Source organism: Stigmatopora argus, chromosome 15, assembly GCF_051989625.1.
Source record: "Stigmatopora argus isolate UIUO_Sarg chromosome 15, RoL_Sarg_1.0, whole genome shotgun sequence".
NCBI lineage: Eukaryota > Metazoa > Chordata > Actinopteri > Syngnathiformes > Syngnathidae > Stigmatopora > Stigmatopora argus.
This window is the reverse complement of record NC_135401.1, coordinates 2,955,220-2,980,591: the sequence shown is the minus strand read 5'-3', so window position 1 is coordinate 2,980,591 and position 25,372 is coordinate 2,955,220. Positions and strand designations below refer to the sequence as shown.

The window sequence follows — 25,372 nt, the reverse complement described above, 5'->3', positions numbered from 1 at the left end:
CAAGACATACCGCTTGATTTTCGCAAAGGCCGGAAATTCTTCGTCTTTTAGCTTTATTTTGAAATTTGATTTTCTTCGGTCGCTGTAGAAATCGGGCAATGACGACATCGGATATAAATTGACCCACGAAGTAAAAACAACAAAAATAACCTTGATATATACAGAAGAAATGAAAATGGATTAAAATATCTGCTGTAAAATATATTAGTATAAAATTATGCTAGGGCAGTTATAAACAATTTTCGTCAGTTGCGTATTTTTGTGACGTAACCGGGGTTAGAGTTCAGTCAATACAGATGACGTCAACCCCTAAAGATGGCGGAAGGGTGAGTGTCGAGTCGCACATTAGTTATACTTTTTAAAGTTGCTTTTAACGTAAGTGCGTTTACCAGAGCCATATATTTAAACGTATTCACAACGTATATACTTGCTAGACTGTTTTTTTCTGAAACTCGTGATCTAACTGCCAACGTGTAATACGTCCAGAATCTTCTTCAGGAAGTGCGTTTGTTTACAAAATGTAGCCCGGCTAGCGTTAGCTTAGCTGGAACGTATTTGCTCTTCAAAAACAACCATCGCCGCTTATCGAACGATGAAATTGAATTCTGCTTCATGTCCCGGCTTGACTTTAATCGAACTAGTTCAAAGGTTGTGCTGAGTGTCGATCATATATAGCACAGTTATGCGTTTATTTATTTTTGTGCTGAAGCCTTGTATAATACACAGCCACCAATTGTTAGCCAACTGAAGCAGATTGTGTTTTGCTTATTCCACGATGACATTGGAGCAAGAAACTGATTTTAGGTGCGTTCTGCTTTATTTAGTGTAGTCTTTTATTTGGCTAATTGCGATTTATTGTGAATATGATTACAGGGAAAACTGGTGGGGAGGTTGGCTTCAGCAAAGCTTCCAGGCCGTCAAAGACAAGGTAGTAATTCATCATTTATTTTCTTTTTTTATCACTAGTAATACCGTGTGGTCATTATTTACCGTTGAAAGATTGAATTGAATGCCTTTATTGTCCTTATACAAGGATATCACTGTTTCTGTCTTATTTTAGTAACGTTAGTCCAGGCTCTCGAGTCACATACGGCTCTTTGTTTCTTATCATATTTGGTATCTACTGTGGCTCTTTGCCTCATTTCATGTTTGTCTAGTTTTATTCTCACTTAAAACACTCAAATTCATCAGTGCCCATTAAAAACAAATAAATCATTATATTTAAAATAGAATTTCAAAGCATGTCTATAGTTCTCGTCCATTGTGTTTCTTGCCTTAAATAGCATTTAAAAAATTTAAAAATGTTATTTAGTGATTCTTAGCGCAGCTTAAGCCAAGCGCCTTTATTCCAATTGGAATAACTTTGTTTTCTTCACAGTCATCTGAGGCCTTGGAGTTTATAAAGCGAGACTTGACGGAGTTCTCCACGGTGGTACAACATGACACCGCCTGTTCCCTCGTGGCGACGGCCACCGCCGTCAAAAACAAGTTAGCGGTAAGTTGTTCTTGAATGGATTCACATTTTTTTTGCATTTTTTTTAAAACTGTGAACAATGCATCCAGGTTGAAGGCTCATCAGAGACCACAGAGAAGGTGAAGAAGAGTCTCTCAAGTTTCTTAGGCGTCATAACGGACACTCTAGCTCCACCCCCTGATAAAACCATCGACTGCGACGTCATCACGTTGGTGGCGACGCCGGCAGGAACGACGGAAGTGTACGACAGCTCAAAGGTGGACATCCATCTTACTCTTTAGGACCGTTTACTCGTTGGCTGCCGTCGACGCCCCATCCGTTTGATCTCAACGATGGCCATTCGGCAGCCAACGGTTTTTACGGAAACGTTACGGTGTGGATGGTTCCAACAATTTTCAATTTCTTCTCCTCACAGGCACGTCTCTACAGTCTCCAGGCCGATCCAGCCACATATTGCAACGAGCCTGACGGTAAGTCGTAGACCTTCTTGCATAGAACCAAACAATTTTGGATACATTTGTGCTTATAGCCTCAATTAAAACACACACAAACCTTTAAAGAATGAACATAGACTGATTAGTTCAATTGAATTGTATGCTTTTATTTTCATTATACAAGCATAATACATTTAATAGCTTCACAAAGTGCACACAACAAACAAAGCAACACACAAATAAATACATAAATTAGTAGTCAACAACAAATAAATAATTAAGAATGAATTGTCAGTCAACAACATAATTAAGTAGTCAACATAGATAAGTAGGTAAGTGCACAAATAACAATAACTAATAATAATTAGCAATAAATAAGTAGTCAACAACAAATGAATAATCAATAATTAAGAATGAATTGTCAGTCAACAACATAATTAAGTAGTCAACATATATAAGTAGGTAAGTGCACAAATAACAATAACTAATAATAATTAGCAATAAATAAGTAGTCAACAACATAGATAAGTAGGTAAGTGCACAAATAACAATAACTAATAATTATGAATAAATAAGTAGTCAACAACAAATAAGTGGTCAACATAGATAAGTAGGTAAGTGCACAAATAACAATAACTACTAATAATAATGAATAAATAAGTAGTCAACAACAAATAAGTCTTCAACATAGATAAGTAGCTAAGGGCACAAATAACAATAACTAATCATAATTATGAATCCATAAGTAGTCAGCATAGAAAAGTAGTCAGCATAGAAAAGTAGTCAGCATAGATAAGTAGTCAACATAGATAAGTAGTCAACATAGATAAGTAGTCAACATAGACAAGTAGTCAACCTGAATAAGTAGTCAACCTGAATAAGTAGTCAACATAGATAAGTAGGCAACATAGATAAGTGGTCAACCTGAATAAGTAGGTACAAAAATGAGTAAAGTGCCAAGACTTCACGCTTATTCAGATGTGATCTTTATTCTGAAGGGTAAGGCTTTCAAAGTAGGACTTGTAGTATTTCAGAGTACGTTTTCTTCAGGACCCCCGGAGCTGTTTGACAACTGGCTGTCCCACTTCTGCATGGAGGAGAAGAAAGGAGAGATCTCGGAGCTCTTGGTCAGCAGTCCCTCCATACGAGCACTGTACACAAAAATGGTAGGTTAAAAAAACGTTTACTTTCTTTAAATCAAAACAGCTTGGTTGCCAGTTTCATTTGGGATGTTTTATTTAAAGGTTCCAGCAGCGGTGGCTCATTCGGAGTTCTGGCAGAGGTACTTCTACAAGGTTTTCCAGCTGGACCAGGTAGATTGATCCCTCTTTTGATCCATACCCAATAAGTTTAATTTTTCATTTGAATGCAACATCCACCTGCCCGATTGCCCACAATGCACTTGTATCAAGGTCTTTGGTGCCCCCTGTTGCCTATTGACAAATTTGCTCTGACTTTAAAAGGAGAAATAGCTAGTGATCCCTCCCGCTTGTTGAACTCTTCTAATAGCCAGTCCTAAATTCACTTAAATTAATCAGCTACTGTTTGGATGAAAGCTCCCACTTTATTTAGGGGGACCTTTCAATGTGAGCATTTGTGTGTGTGTGTCCATTGCTTTTGTTTACGGAGAAGCAACTCTGGACTTTTCAGTCTTGTTGTTGTGTAATGGAAAATGGACACCAAAAGACACGCAGCTCATTAGTGTTTATTTTCATTGTTTCAAAAAATGTGTTGTCAGGAGGAGGCGCGGCGAGTGGCTCTGAAGCAGAGGGCCGAACACACTTCCCACACGGAGACGCTCGGATGGGAAGAAGAGGAAGAGGAGGAGGAGGAAGGTATGCTAGGAATAAATGGACTCCGTGTCCGTCCTGGACCGCTTTTATCGTGTTTTCTTGTCAGACGACTTTCTCGGAAGCACGTCCTCGTCCCGGCTCAACTCCAGCTCCCCCCGCCCGCCGTCGACGACGACGACAACAACCCCGCGGCCGAGTCAGAGCGAAGAGCGCGACGCCGCCATTTCCGTAAGCAGCGACAGTACGAGTCTGCCGACGCAGCTGGAGGCGCGACCCGACCCCCTCGTCGGCGAGGTGGCGAAGAAACTGGACCAGGTCACCGTGGAGCAGACGGAAAAACCTCGGCAGACTCACGACATACCTCCTGAAACACAAACGGACACCGCAACCCGGCCTAAAGCGGTGGCGGCGGCGCGGACCCCAAAAGTAGAGGGTGCTAAGGACGAGGGGGCCCAAGACCTGAGGGTGTTTGAGCTGAACTCCGACAGCGGCAAGTCGACGCCCTCCAACAACGGCAAAAAAGGTGCGTTTATCCCACGTTGTCTGATTTTTTTTTCCACCAATAAGAACGTAAATTGGAAACTATTCTATTTGGCCAGCAGGTTCCAGTACCGACGTGAGCGAGGACTGGGAGAAAGACTTTGACCTGGACATGACGGAAGAAGAAGTTCAAATGGCGCTGTCGAAAATCGAAGCCTCCGGAGAGGTCGGCCTTTTCTCCGTCGACTTTCTTTCTCGTCACCTCTTTCTGAAAGTATTTTTTTTTTTGCCCTTTGGAAACAGTTGGAAGAAGACTGGGAGAACTGGGAATGAGGGATTGTTTCTGCGGCATCCACCAACCAATCACATCCCCGGCATCCGAGCTCATTCGTAGAAGATGAAGCACGTCGTGAAATCTTTGTCCACGCGGCCAACTTGTCAGTCGGACCGGATGGAGGTAGGCCTCGGCGCGAGTGACGTCACACGGGCGCTCGTCGCAATGAGAAAACGACGCCCGTCGCCGATGGAAATTGTATTTTAGGACGTCTTCTCGCACGGCAAGTGAGGGACTCTTGAAATTTCTTTTCTATGTTGCGTGATTGAACGTACCGTATCTTTCTGCTGGCTAAAAATAGCATCCGTGCTGCTCGTTACCGTTGATAGAGAAAATACCACAACAGTGGTTTTTGGATTAATATTATTAAAGAGCCATTTATTAAGCCTACAATTGGACGTCTTCATTTCTGTTGCTTTTTATGCAAATGCAATTATTCACCCCTCATTATTAGTGATACTTTTGTCGTGTGTCAATGTTGCATTGCAAAAGGGCGAGAATGTGGGTTTCCACACTTGCTCTTCTAACACTGCTGAGGACGACGCAGGAAATCTTCAGTCTCAAAATGATTGGCCAATGAAATGGGGTCAACACCCTGTATTGTCTGTCAATCTGACAATGAAAAATCTGCACTATACAGGTAAAAGTTTGCTTTTGCTATAATTATAGGTGCTACTCAAAATAGTAGATCTCATGTGACCATGTATAGGTGGGCCGCCTCGTGGTGTAGTGGGTCAGTCATCTGCCTTCCATGTGGCAGGCCAGGGTTCACCAGTCAGCCGACAGTTTAGCTGAAAAAAATGACTAAGTCTTTATTTTAATGAAAAAAGGTTCATCCATATACTGAACTACATAGTGTAGTGATCAGTCAAACGACACCGGGATTCGAACCACAGTCTCCCACATGGCAGTCAGGTGAACAAACCACTACGCCATGAAGTGGCCACACTTTACCTTGTCGTTATTGGAAGGTCTTGACTACACATGCTTGAATCCCAGTTGGGAATCATTTTGCCCTTAAAAAGAAACAACCGTGTGTAGTCAAGACCTTCCAATAATGACACACTGAAGTGTGGCCAATTCGTGGCGCAGAGGTTTGTTCATCTGACTGCCATGTGGGAGACTGTGGTTCGAATCCCGGTGTCGTTTGACTGATCACTACACTATGTAGTTCAGTAAATGGGTAATCCTTTTTTCATTAAAATAAACACTTAGTCATTTTTTTCAGCAAAACAATTATGTTCCGGTCAGCCTTCGGCTGACCGGAAGACAGTTGGGGGGGGGGTCCCTGGTGGTGTTCGACAGTCGGCCTTCGGCCGACTGCCGACACCATACAGTCGTTGACTGGCGACACCGGGACGTGAACCATCGACACCCACGTCGCAGGCAGGTGACTTACCCACTACACCACGAGGCGGCCCGCCTATACATGGTCACATGAGATCTAATATTTTGAGTAGCACCTGTAATTTTAGCAAAAGCAAACTTTTACCTGTATAGTGCTGATTTTTCATTGAGTTTGGGCCACAAATAATAATGATTACAGTTCACGTAATAATACTTGCTAAAATCTATTTTTAAATCAGAAAATATAGTTATTTGTCCTATTAATGAAATACAACATTTTCCTTTTCGTATGTGCTTTTTGTTAAAGTAAAATCAGGGATTATGGTGTGTTATAATGACTGAAGCTGGTTGAAGGCCCATGACTTGGTCCATCCACTGAGTGTAATGCGAGATGGTGGTGTAGATTCCCGGTTTCTTGATCTGCCCACACTTTTTGCCACCGTTGGAGGTGATGCCCACCACCACGCCGTTGTACAGCAGAGGACCGCCGGAGTCACCCTAAGAGTTGGAGATGTGGAAAAAAATAAATCATTTTTTGGGTGATATTTTGAGGCACTTTTGCTTACTTTCTGTGGATCTTAGGGTGCGGTTCTGTCCTAAGATGGCCACCAAAGCGGCCTTAGGGCACCACAGACGGCTCGACTTACGTCACAGGTGTCCTCTATCTTGTGCGGCCCGTCGCACGGCTCGGAGCACAGCTTGTGAGCGCAGATCATGTTGTCGGTGAACTTCCTGCCAAAGTAGTCGCTCCGCCGGCACCGGGCCGAGCTCAACACGCCCATGACGGCTTCCTTCAGCGTGTCGGGTCTGGAGCCCAGGTTGTCCGTGGAGCCCCAGCCGGCCGTCTCCACTTCAGCGCCCACGCCGGGCTCCGTGGCGCCGGCTCGCAGGAACGCCGCCGTCCCGACAGCTTCTGTGGCGTTGAACGGGCGGTCCAGCTACGGCCGGCGGAAGGGAATTTAGGTGAAAAAGACCCCGAACGAACCACGCCGACGAACCTTAATCAGAGCGATGTCATTGTTGTAGTTATCGGGGTCAAAGTGTGGGTGATTGTGGAGCTCCAGGATGTCAAAGGTCTGCTTTGTGTCCTCCGCTTGAGTCAGAGAGTGAGCACCCAGCACCACCTTCCTGCCGTTGGCCCTGTTACAGCAATTTCAAAAGAAAAAAATGATTAAAAATATGAAGAAAAAAAAAGAACTTTTTGGGCAAATACCAATTGTGGAGTGACATTTAAAACAAACTGAATTTTAAACCTAGCATATTTGATCTTAGGCAACGGTCCTGTCCTAAGATGGCCACCAAATTCGATAAAGAGTTGAGTAAGAGACCAACCAAATACACTTTTGGGGCAATATGAACTGAATCTTAAACAGCATATTGGATCTTATGGGACAGCTCTGTCCTAAGATGGCCACCAGACCAGTGGAATTTAGTACTAGACAAAAAAAAAGGAAGAAAAACATTACTTTTTTGGCTACTAGCAACATTCAAAACAGCATATTTTGATGGTATCTCGTATAAAGAGATGAGTAAGAGACCCACCCGATAGACTTTTTGGGCAATATGTACAAATTGGTCATGAACTGAATTTTAAACATAGCATATTTGATCTAAGGGTTATTATGGTTCTGTCCTAAGATGGCCGGCAAACCTGCAGAGTTTAGTACTAGACAAATAGAAGAAAAACTTAACTTTTATTGGGCTACTACCAACATTTAAAACTACATATTTTGATGGTATCTCCACATGATCGTCAATTTTCAAGATGACACAATTCCCATAAAAAATCAAATGTATTATTTGATAGATTATTATTTTTTTCCTCACCCGGTAGGCAGACAATGCACGGCCGTCACGACCCAGCGTTCGGCGACGGCAAAGCCTCCGCACTCGTGCTTCGCGCCGTCTCCCTCGACCGCCTGGATGGACGCCATGTAGGGACGGGAGTGGGGCGCCGCCTCCCTGCCCCCGATGATGCCCTCCCCTGAGCGAGGGCGAGCCGTCACATCGGGGGTGCCGAAGTTCGAGCGGCGAGCGGCTTTCGGCCGACTCACCTGGCGCCACGAGCGCTAGCGCGAACATCCCCGCGACCAGCGGTGTCATCATGGTGGAGCTCTGGTGTGGAATTTCACACGGCCGCCATCTTTTTAAGGCTTCGGGGGAGGAAGTGGCGGTTTCCTTTCCAGGAATACAAAAAGGAAAAACAGGAAAGCATAAGCAATAAGTCAACTTGACGAGCTGAAAAGCAGAATTATCTTGCAAGACACCACAAAAAGTGTTTTTTTTTAATTCTCTAACTTAATTGGCTAACTCGTTGGCTTTGCTGACATTTGCAACATTTGACCTCGTGACCCCAAATGCAAGCATCTCCTTACTATACTATGTTGTTTTTTTTAAAATAAAAAAGCCTTACTATACTATGTCGTTTTTTTATGAAAAAATGCCTTACTATACTGTCGTTTTTTTAATAAAAAAGCCTTAATATACCATGTCGTTTTTTATGAAAAAAGCCTTACTATACTATCTCGTTTTTTTAATGAAAAAAAGCCTTACTATACAATCTCGTTTTTTTAAAATAAAAAAGCGTTACTACTATACTATGTCGTTTTTTTTTAAAGAAAAAAGCCTTACTATACTGTGTCGTTTTTTAAGAAAAAAAGCCTTACTATACTATGTCGTTTTTTAAGAAAAAAGCCTTACTATACTATGTCGTTTTTTAAGAAAAAAGCCTTACTATACTATGTCGTTTTCAAGAAAAAAAGCCTTACTATACTATGTCGTTTTTTAAAGAAAAAAGCCTTACTATACTATGTCGTTTTTTAGGAAAAATAATCTTACTTTAATATGTAGTTTTTTAAAGAAAAAAGCCTTACTATACTATGTCGTTTTTTAAGAAAAAAGCCTTACTATACTATGTCGTTTTTGTGTGGAAAAAAAGCCTTATTATACTATGTCGTTTTTGCTGAAAAAAGCCTTACTATACTATGTCGTTTTTTTAATAAAAAAGCCTTACTATACCATGTCGTTTTTTATGAAAAAAAAAAAGCCTTACTATACTATGTCGTCTTTTTAATTAAAAAAGCCTTACTATACTATGTCGTTTTTTTATGAAAAAAACCCTTACTGTACTATGTCGTTTTTTAATAAAAAAGCCTTACTATACTATGTCGTTTTTTAAAGAAAAAAGCGTTACTATACTATGTTGTTTTTACAGAAAAAAAGCCTTACTATACTATGTCGTTTTTTAGGGGAAAAAGCCTTACTATACTATGTCGTTTTTATCCCCAAAAAAGCCTTACTATACTATGTCGTTTTTTTAGGGAAAAAAAGACTTACTATACTATGTCGTTTTTAAGAAAAAAAGCCTTACTATACTATGTCGTTTTTTAAGAAAAAAGCCTTACTATACTATGTCGTTTTTGTGTGGAAAAAAAGCCTTACTATACTATGTCGTTTTTGCTGAAAAAAGCCTTACTATACTATGTCGTTTTTTTTAATAAAAAAGCCTTACTATACTATGTCGTTTTTTTAATAAAAAAGCCTTACTATACCATGTCGTTTTTATGAAAAAAAAGCCTTACTATACTATGTCGTCTTTTTAATTAAAAAAGCCTTACTATACTATGTCGTTTTTTTTATGAAAAAAACCCTTACTGTACTATGTCGTTTTTTAATAAAAAAGCCTTACTATACTATGTCGTTTTTTAAAGAAAAAAGCGTTACTATACTATGTTGTTTTTAAAGAAAAAAAGCCTTACTATACTATGTTGTTTTTTAGGGGAAAAAGCCTTACTTTAATATGTAGTTTTTTAAAGAAAAAAGCCTTACTATACTATGTCGTTTTTATCCCCAAAAAAGCCTTACTATACTATGTCGTTTTTGTGTGGAAAAAAAGCCTTACTATACTATGTCGTTTTTGCTGAAAAAAGCCTTACTATACTATGTCGTTTTTTTTAATAAAAAAGCCTTACTATACTATGTCGTTTTTTTAATAAAAAAGCCTTACTATACCATGTCGTTTTTTATGAAAAAAAAGCCTTACTATACTATGTCGTCTTTTTAATTAAAAAAGCCTTACTATACTATGTCGTTTTTGCTGAAAAAAGCCTTACTATACTATGTCGTTTTTTTTAATAAAAAAGCCTTACTATACTATGTTGTTTTTTTAATAAAAAAGCCTTACTATACCATGTCGTTTTTTATGAAAAAAAAGCCTTACTATACTATGTCGTCTTTTTAATTAAAAAAGCCTTACTATACTATGTCGTTTTTTTATGAAAAAAACCCTTACTGTACTATGTCGTTTTTTAATAAAAAAGCCTTACTATACTATGTCGTTTTTTAAAGAAAAAAGCGTTACTATACTATGTTGTTTTTAAAGAAAAAAAGCCTTACTGTACTATGTTGTTTTTTAGGGGAAAAAGCCTTACTTTAATATGTAGTTTTTTAAAGAAAAAAGCCTTACTATACTATGTCGTTTTTATCCCCAAAAAAGCCTTACTATACTATGTCGTTTTTGTGTGGAAAAAAAGCCTTACTATACTATGTCGTTTTTGCTGAAAAAAGCCTTACTATACTATGTCGTTTTTTTTAATAAAAAAGCCTTACTATACTATGTCGTTTTTTTAATAAAAAAGCCTTACTATACCATGTCGTTTTTTATGAAAAAAAAGCCTTACTATACTATGTCATCTTTTTAATTAAAACAGCCTTACTATACTATGTCGTTTTTTTATGAAAAAAACCCTTACTGTGCTATGTCGTTTTTTAATAAAAAAGCCTTACTATACTATGTCGTTTTTTAAAGAAAAAAGCGTTACTATACTATGTTGTTTTTAAAGAAAAAAACCCTTACTATACTATGTCGTTTTTTAGGGGAAAAAGCCTTACTTTAATATGTAGTTTTTTAAAGAAAAAAGCCTTACTATACTATGTCGTTTTTATCCCCAAAAAAGCCTTACTATACTATGTCGTTTTTTTAGGGAAAAAAAGACTTACTATACTATGTCGTTTTTAAGAAAAAAAGCCTTACTATACTATGTCGTTTTTTAAGAAAAAAGCCTTACTATACTATGTCGTTTTTGTGTGGAAAAAAAGCCTTACTATACTATGTTGTTTTTGCTGAAAAAAGCCTTACTATACTATGTCGTTTTTTTAATAAAAAAGCCTTACTATACTATGTCGTTTTTTTAATAAAAAAGCCTTACTATACCATGTCGTTTTTTTATGAAAAAAAAAAGCCTTACTATACTATGTCGTCTTTTTAATTTAAAAAGCCTTACTATACTATCTCGTTTTTTTAATGAAAAAAAAGCCTTACTATACTATGCCGTTTTTTAAGAAAAAAGCCTTACTATACATGGTCGTTTTTTAAGAAAAAAGCCTTACTATACTATGTCGTTTTTTAAGAAGAAAAAAAGCCTTACTATACTATGTCGTCTTTTTAATTAAAAAAGCCTTACTATACTATCTCATTTTTTTAATGAAAAAAAAGCCTTACTATAATATGTCGTTTTTTAAAGAAAAAGAAGCCTTACTATACCATGTCGTTTTTTATGAAAAAAAAAGCCTTACTATACTATGTCGTCTTTTTAATTAAAAAAGCCTTACTATACTATGTCGTTTTTTTATGAAAAAACCCCTTACTGTACTATGTCGTTTTTTAATAAAAAAGCCTTACTATACTATGTCGTTTTTTAAAGAAAAAAGCGTTACTATACTATGTTGTTTTTAAAGAAAAAAAGCCTTACTGTACTATGTTGTTTTTTAGGGGAAAAAGCCTTACTTTAATATGTAGTTTTTTAAAGAAAAAAGCCTTACTATACTATGTCGTTTTTATCCCCAAAAAAGCCTTACTATACTATGTCGTTTTTGTGTGGAAAAAAAGCCTTACTATACTATGTCGTTTTTGCTGAAAAAAGCCTTACTATACTATGTCGTTTTTTTTAATAAAAAAGCCTTACTATACTATGTCGTTTTTTTAATAAAAAAGCCTTACTATACCATGTCGTTTTTTATGAAAAAAAAGCCTTACTATACTATGTCATCTTTTTAATTAAAACAGCCTTACTATACTATGTCGTTTTTTTATGAAAAAAACCCTTACTGTGCTATGTCGTTTTTTAATAAAAAAGCCTTACTATACTATGTCGTTTTTTAAAGAAAAAAGCGTTACTATACTATGTTGTTTTTAAAGAAAAAAAGCCTTACTATACTATGTCGTTTTTTAGGGGAAAAAGCCTTACTTTAATATGTAGTTTTTTAAAGAAAAAAGCCTTACTATACTATGTCGTTTTTATCCCCAAAAAAGCCTTACTATACTATGTCGTTTTTTTAGGGAAAAAAAGCCTTACTATACTATGTCGTTTTTTAAGAAAAAAGCCTTACTATACTATGTCGTTTTTGTGTGGAAAAAAGCCTTACTATACTATGTCGTTTTTGCTGAAAAAAGCCTTACTATACTATGTCGTTTTTTTAAATAAAAAAGCCTTAATATACCATGTCGTTTTTTATGAAAAAAAAAGCCTTACTATACTATGTCGTCTTTTTAATTAAAAAAGCCTTACTATACTATGTCGTTTTTTTATGAAAAAAACCCTTACTGTACTATGTCGTTTTTTAATAAAAAAGCCTTACTATACTATGTCGTTTTTTAAAGAAAAAAGCGTTACTATACTATGTTGTTTTTAAAGAAAAAAAGCCTTACTATACTATGTTGTTTTTTAGGGGAAAAGGCCTTACTTTAATATGTAGTTTTTTAAAGAAAAAAAGCCTTACTATACTATGTCGTTTTTATCCCCAAAAAAGCCTTACTATACTATGTCGTTTTTGTGTGGAAAAAAGCCTTACTATACTATGTTGTTTTTGCTGAAAAAAGCCTTACTATACTATGTCGTTTTTTTTAATAAAAAAGCCTTACTATACTATGTCGTTTTTTTAATAAAAAAGCCTTACTATACCATGTCGTTTTTTATGAAAAAAAAAGCCTTACTATACTATGTCGTCTTTTTAATTTAAAAAGCCTTACTATACTATGTCGTTTTTTTATGAAAAAAATCCCTTACTGTACTATGTCGTTTTTTAATAAAAAAGCCTTACTATACTATGTCGTTTTTTAAAGAAAAAAGCGTTACTATACTATGTTGTTTTTAAAGAAAAAAAGCCTTACTATACTATGTCGTTTTTTAGGGGAAAAAGCCTTACTATACTATGTCGTTTTTATCCCCCAAAAAGCCTTACTATACTATGTCGTTTTTTAAGAAAAAAGCCTTACTATACTATGTCGTTTTTGTGTGGAAAAAAAGCCTTACTATACTATGTCGTTTTTGCTGAAAAAAGCCTTACTATACTATGTCGTTTTTGTGTGGAAAAAAAGCCTTACTATACTATGTCGTTTTTGCTGAAAAAAGCCTTACTATACTATGTCGTTTTTTTAAATAAAAAAGCCTTACTATACTATGTCGTTTTTTTAATAAAAAAAGCCTTACTATACCATGTCGTTTTTTATGAAAAAAAAGCCTTACTATACTATGTCGTCTTTTTAATTAAAAAAGCCTTACTATACTATCTCGTTTTTTTAATGAAAAAAAAGCCTTACTATACTATGTCGTTTTTTAAAGAAAAAAAGCCTAGTTATGTGTTACTTTGTGAATAGATGGCGAATTAGAAGAAATAAAACATTTTTTCCAATCCAATATCCTGTTTTTGGTGTTTTGTTCAGAGGGTTGGAACGAATTAATTTGTTTTTAGTTCATTTCAATGGGAAACGTTTGTTCGAGTTACGAGAAGATCGACATACGAGCTCAGTCCCGGAACGAATTAAGCTCGTATCTTGAGGTACCACTGTACTAACTTAATGAAGTAGCTATTCTAATCTTGATCAACGCTGCCCTCTACAGGAAAAAAAAACAAGAACAACACAAACTGCATTCTCTACGTCTGAGTCACCTCAAGTTTGAGTCTGTCTGACATGTGCTTATTACAAGTGCTGATTGCAGTGCATGCCAATTCCAACGGATTGGACGTCTGTCAACGTCAATGACGGACGATGAGTTAAAAGTAACACGGTGCAAAAAAAAATATGCAGCCTGACCAAACGCCATTGCAAAATAAGGTCATTTAAAACTCTATACCAACCAACACATGCCAGCCAGGATTGGACGTCCATCACTGTCAATGAAGAAGAGTTCATATCTGGAAGAAAAAAAAAACATTTTAAAAACAGTGCAATTTCTTTCTCTCTTCTTCCTCACTAAGTGTCCTCGGAGGGTCTTTGATGCTCCAACTAATGACTTGTTAACTAGTATTTAAGCTTAATGACACACATTCATCACGCCAAGTCATAAAAAAAGGGCGTGTGAGCAGTGAAGACGACGAAAAGTGGCGTAAAAAAAGCCCGGAGGAGAAGAAGAAGAAGAAGAATTTTGGGGTTCGGAGTCGGGCTCGCTGCGCTTTTATTTTCCTGGCGATTTCAAGCGACAAGCTCCTTCTTGCCCGACCTTCAAAGCGTAATTGACACCTTTAAGTGTAATTTCATGGTTTCACTCCACCTGCCTTTTGATGTCTGCTTCGTGTGTGAGCCAGTGGTGCATGCTGGGAACTTTTTTTTGGCAGGGTTCGTTGCGAAAGCTCTAATGGCGGGCCACGAGCGGAGAAATAAAATGTGCTCTTCCCCTGGCCGAGATGCACCCTATTGTCGTGGGGTTTATGGCAAGTGGACGTCCAATTCGGTTGAAGGGGGAGGGCCGGCAGGAGGCCAACAAATGTGCCAAACTATGAGTAAATAGTGAAATAGTCAGTTGGGTTATAAGCTAGCCATGACTTCATTTTAATGTCAATTGCAATGATTTTGATGGGAATGTTGCCCCTACCAAGATGGCCGACCGACCGACGGAGGCCCTACCAACATGGCCTCGATCAGTCGGCCATGTTGGTAGGGCCTCCGTGAAAGGTCTTTTCACAACAACACCGACACGTAGGAGAAACATTACTATGTAAATCATGAATAGGATTGGGCATGAGCGCCATATTGGATGTGGCTCAAGTCGAGGTACGTCACAATTATATTAAAATGTTATTTTAACGATCGTAATCATATCAAAAGTTAGGTTGAAATGTAATTTTGCCTCATTTCTCAAACCGAGTTTTACATAGAAACGTTGCAATTGCCACGCCGACACAAAAAGTAACAACATTTGTAAACGTTTTAAAAGTTTTTAACAGCAGGAAAACTAGTAGTTGAGTAAAAATATGCAGTACTTTTTCCATTTCATTGGGAAAAACAAAAGAAACGTCTCATTCGCGGACAATTAGCTGACACGAGGTGACGCACCTTCTTCCTGTTTGCCACGCGCTGACAGGCAAATGACACCCGAACGCAACATGAATCACGGGCAACGAGACAGCCGGAGACACCCCTTCGCCGTAATGACCCACTCCCACCCGGTGATAATGACCCACCTCGTTACGGCTCCTTTAGCGCTCGCCGTCTGACGCCGCGAGCTTGATTTATTAGATTTTTTTCGCGCGGATGTTTTTACTCGTTGGCGGCCATTTTCATTGAACGTCTACTAGCGATAAACTTGTTTCAATTCACAGTTCAAGCACGTAAAAAGGCGTTTCGTGGCCTCAAAGTGGCGGCCATGTTGGTACAGGTGACATTCCCATCAAAGTCATGGTGTGGACAGTCGAGTTAATTCATAATAAGCTTATTTCCTAAAAAAAAAAAGGTTATTTTGTGAGTGTAAAAGCGTCTTTGCGCCATTGACGATGACAAATGCGCAATCTAATCCAGGGGTGTCAGACTCGGGTTGGTTCGCGGGCCGCTTTAACGTCAATTTAAATGGATTAAAAGAACTGGATTAAAATCCCTGAATATTCCGTTTTTTATAGGTCTAAAGCAATGTTTATTTTATCTTTTTTTAAAATATATTTTTAGATTTTACAAAATGATTTTTGAACTAAAAACAGAGAAAAAAATGGATAAAAAAATGACAATTCTTGATTTAAAAGGGGGAACATCAGGAAATGTAATAGACATATATACTCTTCATTTTAATTTGATCCTAAAACAGAAAGTCGGCACTCATGATTGACTTTCCCGGGCCACACAAAATGATGCGGCGGGCCAGATTTGGCCCCCGGGTCGCCACTTTGACACATGTGATCTAATCAAAGAGGGAGCGCTGGCAGTGAATGAACATTCTTTAATTTACATTTTTTTCCCCTATTTGTTGACTTGTCCGTTTGTTTTTAACTGCTATTTGTGTGATATTTTTTATTTTTATTTTTTCAGGGCGAGTATTGGTCATGTAGAGTTCAGGGCCGTCGTTTCCCCCCCCCTCCCTGGTCGGGTGCCGCCCCGCCGCGCTCCCCGACCCCGGGCCGCCCCCGCGGCCTCGGCGGCCTCCGGCTCGGCGGCGTTCCAGTTTTTTGTGTCGGAGGAAGCGCGCTCTCTTCCCTTGGCTGGCCTTCCTTTCCACGCCTGACTCCTCTGAAGCCTCACGCCGGCCCGCCGCGAAGCCGACGGAGCGTCGCGGTTGGCCTCGCCGTGCACCTGCGCTGGGACGAAGGCGGGGCGGGGGCCCGTTTCCCAGCTTCTGTTCCTTCTCGTTAAAGGGACGGCTAGCTTACGCGACCTTTAGGTGAAAGACGCTTGCCTCCAAGAATAGTTAACCCCCCTTTGTCATTCCTTTTCAAAAACCTACAATTTTGGGGCACTTCCTGTTGATTGGCTGACTCTTTTCTTCCTGTTAAATTCGGGGTTACTTGTTATTCATTTTTTTCACCTGTTGATCTTGCAATTTTTCAGGGTATTGTAAGGACACTTCCTGTTCATTTCGCTTTAAAGCCAAGTCACTTTTATTTTGATTTTGTGTCACTTCCTCTTCCTGTTGATCTTGGGCCGTTTCACTTGGGTTCAATTCCAGGTCACTTGGTTTTGATTCCTTGGCATTTTTGTGGGTGTGAGACCCTACGTAGACTCGTCCTGCCAGATGAAGCCCACAAAACTGCGAGCCCCCCGAATCCCGCCTCTCTTTCGGCCCCAGCCTACCGACACAAAGTTTTTAGGAACGCGGGGCGATGAGCCCCCCCTCCGCCCCGCCCCTTTGACCCCTCCCCAATCAAGCGATTCCTACTTTGCCATGGAGGCTGCTTTCGGCCTCTGGATGAACCTTTCCCCGAGACCCCCGGCTCGGAGGGGGCTGGATTACAACTTGTGTGTGTGTGTTTTAGTCATTATTCCATCGGGACACACACTGCCGGCCGGACTACTGCACCCCTACCGTGGCCTTCGTAGGCGACATTATTATTATCGACCACGCTATATGTCCAATTCATGTGGAATGGGAGGGGGCCAATCAGCAAACATTCAAATGGGATTGGACGACTAGAGCCGTCAATGGCGCTGAAGCACAAGCCGCTCGGCCTACTTGAATGGGATTGGCCAACAAGGAGTGACTTACACTTTTACATATTATACTGTTTTCTATTTATTTTTATTCAGGTCACATTGGAAAATGGAATTAAATGTTTTTTTTGTTTTTGTTTTTTCGAATCAAACGAGTTTAAAATTTGGTGTCACTTTATATTATAACTGTGGCTTTTGGGTTCAATTCCGCTTCTTGTGAATTTTGGGGAACGTCGTATTTTTCTTTTTCTTTTTTACACAGTATAAAAAAAAATGGTCTCAAGCACAGGTGTCAAAGTGCCGGCCCGGGGGCCAAATCTGGCCCACTGCCTCATTTTGTGTGGCCCGAGAAAGTAAATCATAAGTGCCGACTTTCTGTTTTAGGATCAAATTAAAATGAAGGGTATACATGTATATCAACATTCCTGATTTTCCCCCTTTTAAATCATAAATTGTAATTTTTTAAATCTTTTTTTTTCTGTGTTTTTAGTTCAAAAATCATTTGGTAAAATCTAAAAATATATAAAAAAGCTAAAATAAACATTGTTTTAGATCTATAAAAACCTGAATATTCAGGGCTTTTAATCCATTTATTAAAAAAAATATCTAAATATTATATCTAAAATGGTTCGGCCCACGTGGAATCAAGTTGACGTTAAAGCGGCCCGCGAATCAACCCGAGTCTGACACCCTTGGGTTATAGTATTTTGGAGTTTCCAATTTTGGGGCATTTACTTCCTATCTAAACTTCCTCGGGTCACTCTCTTTTCATGTCAATTTTGGGTTACTATTTCTTTAGAGGGGGTATTCACCTCATATCAAAAAATATATCGAGTATTATTTGGAGTGTAAACATGGAGTTTAAAATGCCAGTATCACGACTAAAGTCCCCCAAGAGAGCAATTTTATCATGAAAAGTTTCAAAAAGTGCTTACATTTTGTTTTTTTTACGCAGTTCCTCTGGTCCGTCCCGGTTTCCTCCTCGCTTCCCATCATGCACTTCACCGCGGCGGGGTGTGGGTCGCTTCCTCGGCGGCACGTCGCCGTCTGGAAAGGCAAAAAGTCATATTTTTGTCAAAGCAAGACGACGACAGCGAGGCCATTCCGCTTTGTTTTGTTTGGGTTGACGAGAACGGGCCGGCTTCAACTTGACCCCCCCGCGTGCCTGCCTCCTCCCCCGCTGGCGTTTACCTATATCGGGCCACCCCCCAACGCCCCCCCGTAGACGTCCAGACGAACAACGGTCCCGGGCGCGCACAATGGCCACGTCCTTGTCGATTAGCGCTAATAGCTTATTACACAGTTTAAAGTGACAGTGTGATCTGGAGGCCCCAATTAAAAGTGTGTGTGTGTGCGGTGGGAGTGTCAGGCGGGGGGTGCGCGGATGAGGCCAACGATGCGCATTCCGCCGCGACCCCGCTGAGAGACCCCGCCCTCTAATAGTTGAGCCAACGCCGCCTGTTGGGAAACATCGAGGAAACAAACCACAAACAGTAACCCTCGCTACGCGCTTAGCATAGCGTTGGTTTATTTGTTGCTAGCGTACAGGTGTCAAAGTGGCGAATTTTATTATCATTTTTTTGGGTAAAAGGGCATTTAAATCAAAATGATGTAGTCTTCAGTTATTGCTCAAGGGCTACAGAAGTCGGAAAATATGTTTTATTTATTTAAAAAATATTTTTGTAAAATATGGAATAAAAAAATTCATTTCAAAAGGGGTTATTTACAGTTTTTTTCTTTGAAGAATTTAATTAAAGTATGAAGTAAACATTTTCAAAAGGTTTTTAAATGAACCCAAAAAATTAAAAGAATAGTTTTTTTTCTTTTAAAAATTGAAATGAAAAAAAAAGACAAATATAATACTAAGGATTTGGATCAATTCCAATTGAATTTTGGCATTTTGAGGTCACTTCCTGTTTATTTTGGTTCTTTTCTGGTTCGAGAAAAGTCCTGTTGATTTTAGCGGATTGTGATGTCACTTCCTGTTGATTTTTGGGACATTTTTACATCACATTCAGCTGATCTTGCCTCGCTTTCTGGGCCTTATGGCTTTAGTTGATTTGCTGTATATTTTGTAGCATTTCTGGGTAAAAGAAACTTCCTGTTTCTCGAAGGGTATTTCTAGGTGACTTCCTGTCGCTCACGGCTAGAATGGCGGACGGGAAAAGGATTTCATCTAGCGCGGCGGCTCAATTAAGCGGGCCGGCCGGGTCATCTCCGGGTGAAGGTGTTATTCATTATTTTTCCGCCTGTCGGATCCCATGAGCGGCGGCGGCCGGGGAGCAAAAGGGCTCGCCGCTCGGGGGACGTCAAGCGCGCTCAAAAGCTTCTGCTCGGACCAACCGACCCACCGACCCACCCACCCGCCAGCCGGCCGGCCGGATTAAGAGCAACAAAGCGTGGCTCGCACCTGCGTCCGAGCCACAGTGGAAACTGGCCACGTTGCGTTACGTTAACTCTTTCTCGTGCGCTTCCCAGATTTGACCGGCATAACTACGGCTTTCCCAATCTTTGCATTGAAAAAAACTAAAGATGAAATATGGAAATTATATATAATCTTGATTAATAGGTGTTGTGCCTCTCAAAATCCACCGCCTGAAAAGCTTCTCATTTAAAACGCATTCATTTTCTGAACCGCGTATCCTCACAAGGTTCACGGGGGTGCCGGAGCCTAGCTTGAGACGGGGAATCAGTGTTCAGCCAATCGCAGGGCACGAGGAGATCTATCATACCTTTAGAGCACGTGTGTCAAAGTGGCGGCCCGGGGGCCAAATCTGGCCCGCCGCATCATTTTGTGTGGCCCGAGAAAGTAAATGATGAGTGCCGACTTTCTGTTTTAGGATCAAATTAAAATGAAGAGTATAGATGTATATGAAATTTCCTGATTTTCCCCCTTTTAAATCAATCATTGTCATTTTTTAATCCATTTTTTCTGTGTTTTTAGTTCAAAAATCATTTGGTAAAATCTAAAAATATATTTCAAAGAAAGCTAAAATAAACATTGTTTTAGATCTATAAAAAACTGAATATTCAGGGCTTTTAATCAATTTATTAAAAAAAATCTAAATATTATATCTAAAATGGTCCGGCCCACATGAAATCGAGTTGACGTTATCGCGGCCCGCAAACCAACCCGAGTCTGACACCCCTGCCTTAGAGTGTTCAACCAGTTAGCCTAGCTTGCACGTTTTTGGGATGTGGAAGGAAACCGGAGTACCCAGAGAAAAGCCACGCAAGAACACGCAAACTCCACACAGGAGGACCGACCTGGGTTCAAACCCAGGACCCCAAAAACGTGAGGCAGTAATGTGACGTTTTTAATCTCATCATTTTCTGACTTTGTCATCCAATATGACTGAAATCTGTGCATATTCCGCAAAAAGCAAGGTTTTGCAGACACAAACCGACCTTACGTCGCCAAAAGTTGAAACCACGTTGAGGTCAACTTAAATTTCATAATATTACGACTTTTTTTTTTTATTACTGCCGGGTTCGTTTTCATCATCATTTTGTTCATTCGCTGCCAACCCTCCCAGCGCAAACAGAATGAATGTGTATCACCACCACCATTGTATTTGATGGTGTTTTGTGGTCCACACACAAACACACACCCTCTGTTAAGCAGGCAACACCTCTCACAGGGTTTTTCGGGGACACGTGGCCCCCCAAAATGGGGGCCCGAGCGACAATGGCACTTTTCAAGGTCACCCTTTGGGAGATGCTGCCAAATGACAGACCCAGGGTCAGTGGATCTGTTGGAAAGGACAAGTTGGCAACGGCAAAACTGCTTCGGGTGTCAAACCGTGTCATTTTCTCCGTCCTGACAAAGTCAATCATGTGCGGCTATTTCATCATTATAAGGAATATCATACATACATATCTTATTTTTACGTTTTTTTGGGTAATGTGTTTAAAAAAAATGCCATTTTGTTTTTTGAATGAAGCCCCAAAAATATGAAATGTTGAGATTTTTGTTTCTACTTCAAAAAATAAATGGGATATTTGCAGATTTTTGTTGTTATTGTCACCAAAAAATAAACATTATTCCAAATAACTATATTCCAAAAGTAAAAAAATACACCATCAATTTCAAAATATAAAAAATACGTCAAATCTATTAAGAAAACAAAAAGAATACTTCATGTTTTTCCTCCTTAAAAGATGTAAAAGCTGAAAAATGAAAAAATAAAATATCAAATTAAATATATTATCTTTTATAAATCAACTCATTGGCTGCCATGGACAAGCGCATTCAACCCATAAAATAAAATGTAAAATTTATAAATATAATGTATAATTCCACCAAAGAAAGCTCTATTGAAAGATTTTGCAAAAATATAAAAACAATTCTGAGCTACCATAAATAAACCGACAGTGAAGAAAAATGAATCAGACCATAGAGAACAGGTTATGACGTTTATTAATAACCACAATTTGAAGTGCTGGCGTGTGTGTACAGATTTAAAAAAGAAAAAAAAGGATAGAAAAGTTGAAGGATTGTCTCACCGAATCCTGAGAAAATACAAACGTAGAAACCTTTATTCGCAAAAGAAAAGCTGTTATCAAACTACAGTAGAAAAAAAAACAATGCCTATTCACATAAATAGCATAAATATTTCCAAACTATAACTTACAAAAATATACTTTTTGTTTCCTTTGAGGTGTAGCGCTGTCGTATCCGTCGTAAAAAGGGGAGGAGAAAAATCAAGCGTGATGTTTACTGCATGCGGAGGAGACATTTTGTCTCGGTGAGGTAACGTGAGGCGACCAATCCTCCCCCCCCCCGACGACCTAACCGCCGCGTTCCCTGCCCCAAAAAAATGGAAGGCAGCTTTCGGCAGGTTGAAGCACGTTTGGCCGCCGTAGAAGAAGAAGAACAAATCAAAACAAAACAAAGTTCCCCTTGGGGTTGCTTTGTAGTACTATTTTACAAGTTCAATAAGCATTTTGAAGTTTATTTTTTGGTTATTGCGTCTTCGCACGAGGGAATATCGTCGAGATAATTACAGATGCGGGAAGGCCTCGCCGCGGCCTTTCATCGGAGGTATTACACTGCGTGGTTTGTCGCCGGCTCGGCGTGATCGTTACGCGGGTTCGATTTTCGTACGATTTTGCCGTAACCAAACTGCGGTCGAAATATGAACTTTTTGTCTCAATGGGCAAAAGAGAAATTGAAAAACAATAATGAATGTAACCTATGGGAAAAATGTAATCAAAATAGTACCTTTATGATTGTAAAAATTAGCAATAGATCCAAATGAAAATTCTTGGCCAAAATCGAATATGCTATTTTTTTTTCATATTTATATCTATTTTTAAAAAAACAGTGGAGCCAAATATTGTCCAGAGTTTTTTCTAATGCTTATTGATTTTATTACATTTTTTTTGTTAATTTAAAAAATGACAAAATGAAATGTTTAACTATTTTAGTTCAAATTATCCTTCTGCTTTGAATATGAAAAAAATGGCTGTCAGATTCCCTGTTTCAAATGGATTGGACGCCTTCTAGTAACAAACTCATTCGGGGTTTTCCGCAGTTTTTCAAAATTATTTTACGTATTTTGCCTTGTGTTTTTTGCAGTTTCTTGTATTTTTTTTCCGAACTAGAGCTCGGTGGTCCCGTCTCGCGGGTAAATCAGGCTGTTGACGCTGAATCCGTTGTAGAGATGGCCGCTAAAATGTCCGCCCTGCCCCCCCAGGGCACCGTAGTAGAGGCCACGGTTGAAGGACAGCCCCTCGCCGGCGTGCTGGGACGCCTGGCTACGGTAGGGGACCCGCGGGGGCCCCGGGTTCCCGGCGGAAACCTCGTCCGAGGGTCCGGAGTTGGGCCGCGCCCCGCACCCCAGGGAGGACATGCCGCCGTAAAAGTTGCCGTAACACGAGGCCGGCTTGACGTTCTCCGAGGGGGAGGAGGGGCCGCGGGCGGGGCCCGCCGCGCCCTCTTCCGTCTTGCCCGCCGGGTCGGACCGTCGCTTCCGTTTTCGCCGGAAGTTGCCGTTGTCAAACATCTTCTCGCAGTTGGGGTCCAACGTCCAATAGTTTCCTTTGCCTGAAGCGGGAAAATTTGCCCGTCAAGTTGCGTTCAAGTGGATTCTCGTATCGGCTCGGGAAGAAATGAGGACTTTTAGTCCTTTGTGAAACTTTCTAATCAAGTGGCATCTGTTTGGTTGCTGCCAACCCTCCCACGTCAAAGGGATTTGGCATCTAGCACTGTCAATAGCAGCCATGGAGTAAATTTAGATTGGTAAATAAGGAATAAGCTAGCTTCGATTTAGTTTGAATGCTAACGCATTGACTTTGGAAGGATGGTTGCCTCTACAAAGATGGCTGCCACTCTGAGGCCATCTTGGTAGGGGCCATGAAAAAAAAAACATGGAAAAACTGGAAAAGTGGGAAAAAAAACGATCCAACATTAAAGTCAGATAAGGTTATTAGCGAAAACGCAAAATCCGGTAGTGAATAAAATTACATATTTGATTCTCATAGAGAATTTTCAGATTTTTTTTGACAATTTCCTGGTGACGGGAACAAAAAACACTCAATATTATCTATTTACTGTCGTTTCCATTATTCAATCGTTAATTTTTGCAATAAAAAAAAAAAAAAAAACAAGCGAATCAATTATTACTTAAGTTTTTGTCTACATGGCTTGAAACGTGTCATATAAAAGGAAATGAGCACGCCACTTTCAAAATAATTGAACATTTTGACAAAGTCCAAAATCCAAAACTTATTTAGAACACATCGTTGCGCTTCGAAATGAATTGTAACGGTCAGTTAAAACTTTAGTAGTTTTGATACAAAATGCCTATTTAGTATTAAGTACTTTAGTACGTGGTCAACTACGGGAAGATTGGTCGTATTTGGCAGCTCTGTATTGACAGTCCTAGACGCCCAATCCATTTCAAGTGGGAAGGAAGGCGGGCCACAATGCGATGGCGTGCGTGCACCACATACCGGGGTCGTCCTCGTCGCGAGGCACCTTCTTGAAGCAGTCGTTGAGGGACAGGTTGTGGCGGATGGAGTTCTGCCAACCGGCCTTGCTCTTCTTGTAGAAGGGGAAGTTATCGGCCACGTACTGGTAGATCTGACTCAGGGTCAGTTTCTTGTCGCGCGCGTTCTGGATGGCCATGGCGATCAGGGCCGAGTACGAGTAAGGCGGCCTCACCAGCCTCAGCAGCTCCTCCTGGCCGGCCGCCGACAGCCACCCCGCCGGCTCCGGGCCCAGGGAGGGCGGGCCGAAGGCCGCCGGGGACCCGCCGCCGTGGAGGTAGGGCACGGCGGCGCAGGGGGCCGGCCCGCCCCACAGGTACGGCCCGGGTGGGGGGGCGTACTCGCACACCTGCGGGTTCTGGTTCTGCTGTTGTTGATGCTGCTGCTGTTGCTGCTGCAGCTGCTGCTGGTACACGTCGCAGTACGCGGCCATGTCCGACCGCCGCCGCCTCCTCGGAGGAGTGCCGTCGCCGCCGACGCCGCTCGGGGTCGATCTTCAATCCCGCCGAGGGTGGGAGGGATGGAGGGAGCGAGTTTTTGGTTCGAGCGTGCGAGAGAGGGGAGGAAAAGAGTCCCACTCCCCAAGGAGCCGCGGTCCGGCTTCTCTGCGCTTGCAACAAGTGGGCGTGGCGTAAAAAAAACTCTGGCAATTACGAGGGGCGGGGGGGGCGTGGCCAGAATGGGGGATCGCCTCCATTCGGGCTCCGGGGAAGACTCGTTGAAAATAGCGGCCGTCGATTGGGTTTTGCATTTTGGACGCAGCCTTCGTTCCTCCATTTTTTAACGATGACAAGGGTCGCGGGGGTGCTAGAGCCTATCCCAGCTGATGTTGTGTAACAGGAAATCCCGAGCTGAAGGCCAGCCAATCGCTAAGCACAATGAGAAACAGTCACTTGTAGGTAGGGACAATTTAGATGTTTAGTGATCAATTAGCTTAGCCTGTTAGCATGTTTTTGGATGATTTGTGGTCACTTCCTCTTCCTTTTGGAGCATTTTCCGGTCAGTCATTAGCCAATTCATTTTTTAAGGTCCGTTGTTGTTGAGTCTTGATGATATTATTCAGAGTTGGAGGTGGTCACTTGAATAAGTGAGAGTGGTAAAAAAAAA

The 25,372-nt window shown here is 40.4% G+C and overlaps 3 protein-coding genes across 6 annotated transcripts in view; 1 reads left to right on the top strand and 2 right to left on the bottom strand.

Moving 5' to 3' along the window:
* Positions 1-221: 221 nt before the first annotated feature.
* Positions 222-4,908, top strand: bsdc1 (BSD domain containing 1). Of its 4 annotated transcripts, none has more exons than XM_077621582.1 (11): positions 222-326; positions 874-928; positions 1,379-1,495; positions 1,564-1,731; positions 1,890-1,944; positions 2,959-3,074; positions 3,153-3,221; positions 3,647-3,743; positions 3,808-4,224; positions 4,304-4,407; positions 4,485-4,908. In XM_077621582.1, exons 1-11 carry the CDS (start codon positions 316-318, stop codon positions 4,512-4,514), a joined length of 1,239 nt encoding a protein of 412 aa, XP_077477708.1. In that variant the 5' UTR covers positions 222-315; the 3' UTR covers positions 4,515-4,908. The 4 variants fall into 4 exon arrangements, with proteins under 4 accessions (XP_077477708.1, XP_077477707.1, XP_077477705.1 ...); XM_077621581.1 differs by having other exon boundaries at positions 4,301-4,407; XM_077621579.1 differs by lacking the exon at positions 222-326 and adding an exon at positions 418-804 and having other exon boundaries at positions 4,301-4,407.
* Positions 4,909-6,174: 1,266 nt separating this feature from the next.
* The window catches only part of cfd (complement factor D (adipsin)), a 42,562-nt gene continuing 23,364 nt past the window's right edge, over positions 6,175-25,372 (bottom strand). Inside the window, exons 6-12 of the mRNA XM_077621413.1 lie at positions 18,208-18,319; positions 13,999-14,055; positions 7,917-8,040; positions 7,690-7,846; positions 6,861-7,002; positions 6,510-6,800; positions 6,175-6,360 (exon numbers count right to left, since the gene is read on the bottom strand). Of these exons, the coding sequence (XP_077477539.1) occupies positions 6,175-6,360; positions 6,510-6,800; positions 6,861-7,002; positions 7,690-7,846; positions 7,917-7,968 (828 nt within the window). The 5' untranslated portion in view covers positions 7,969-8,040; positions 13,999-14,055; positions 18,208-18,319. The remainder of the gene's footprint in view (positions 6,361-6,509; positions 6,801-6,860; positions 7,003-7,689; positions 7,847-7,916; positions 8,041-13,998; positions 14,056-18,207; positions 18,320-25,372) is intronic.
* foxi2 (forkhead box I2) lies at positions 21,675-24,830 on the bottom strand. The gene is made up of 2 exons (XM_077621151.1): positions 24,230-24,830; positions 21,675-23,321 (listed from the first exon to the last, which is right to left on the bottom strand). Exons 1-2 carry the CDS (start codon positions 24,696-24,698, stop codon positions 22,876-22,878), a joined length of 915 nt encoding a protein of 304 aa, XP_077477277.1. The 5' UTR covers positions 24,699-24,830; the 3' UTR covers positions 21,675-22,875.

Coding starts and splice junctions, on each gene's coding strand:
- bsdc1 (XM_077621579.1), top strand. CDS start 776: ATGACATTGGAGCAAGAAACTGATTTTAG. Junction 929..1,378: donor TCCAGGCCGTCAAAGACAAG/GTAGTAATTCAT, acceptor TTTTCTTCACAG/TCATCTGAGGCCTTGGAGTT. Junction 4,408..4,484: donor AAATCGAAGCCTCCGGAGAG/GTCGGCCTTTTC, acceptor CTTTGGAAACAG/TTGGAAGAAGACTGGGAGAA.
- foxi2 (XM_077621151.1), bottom strand. CDS start 24,698: ATGGCCGCGTACTGCGACGTGTACCAGCAGCAGCTGCAGCAGCAACAG. Junction 23,322..24,229: donor TCGCGACGAGGACGACCCCG/GTATGTGGTGCA, acceptor TTCCCGCTTCAG/GCAAAGGAAACTATTGGACG.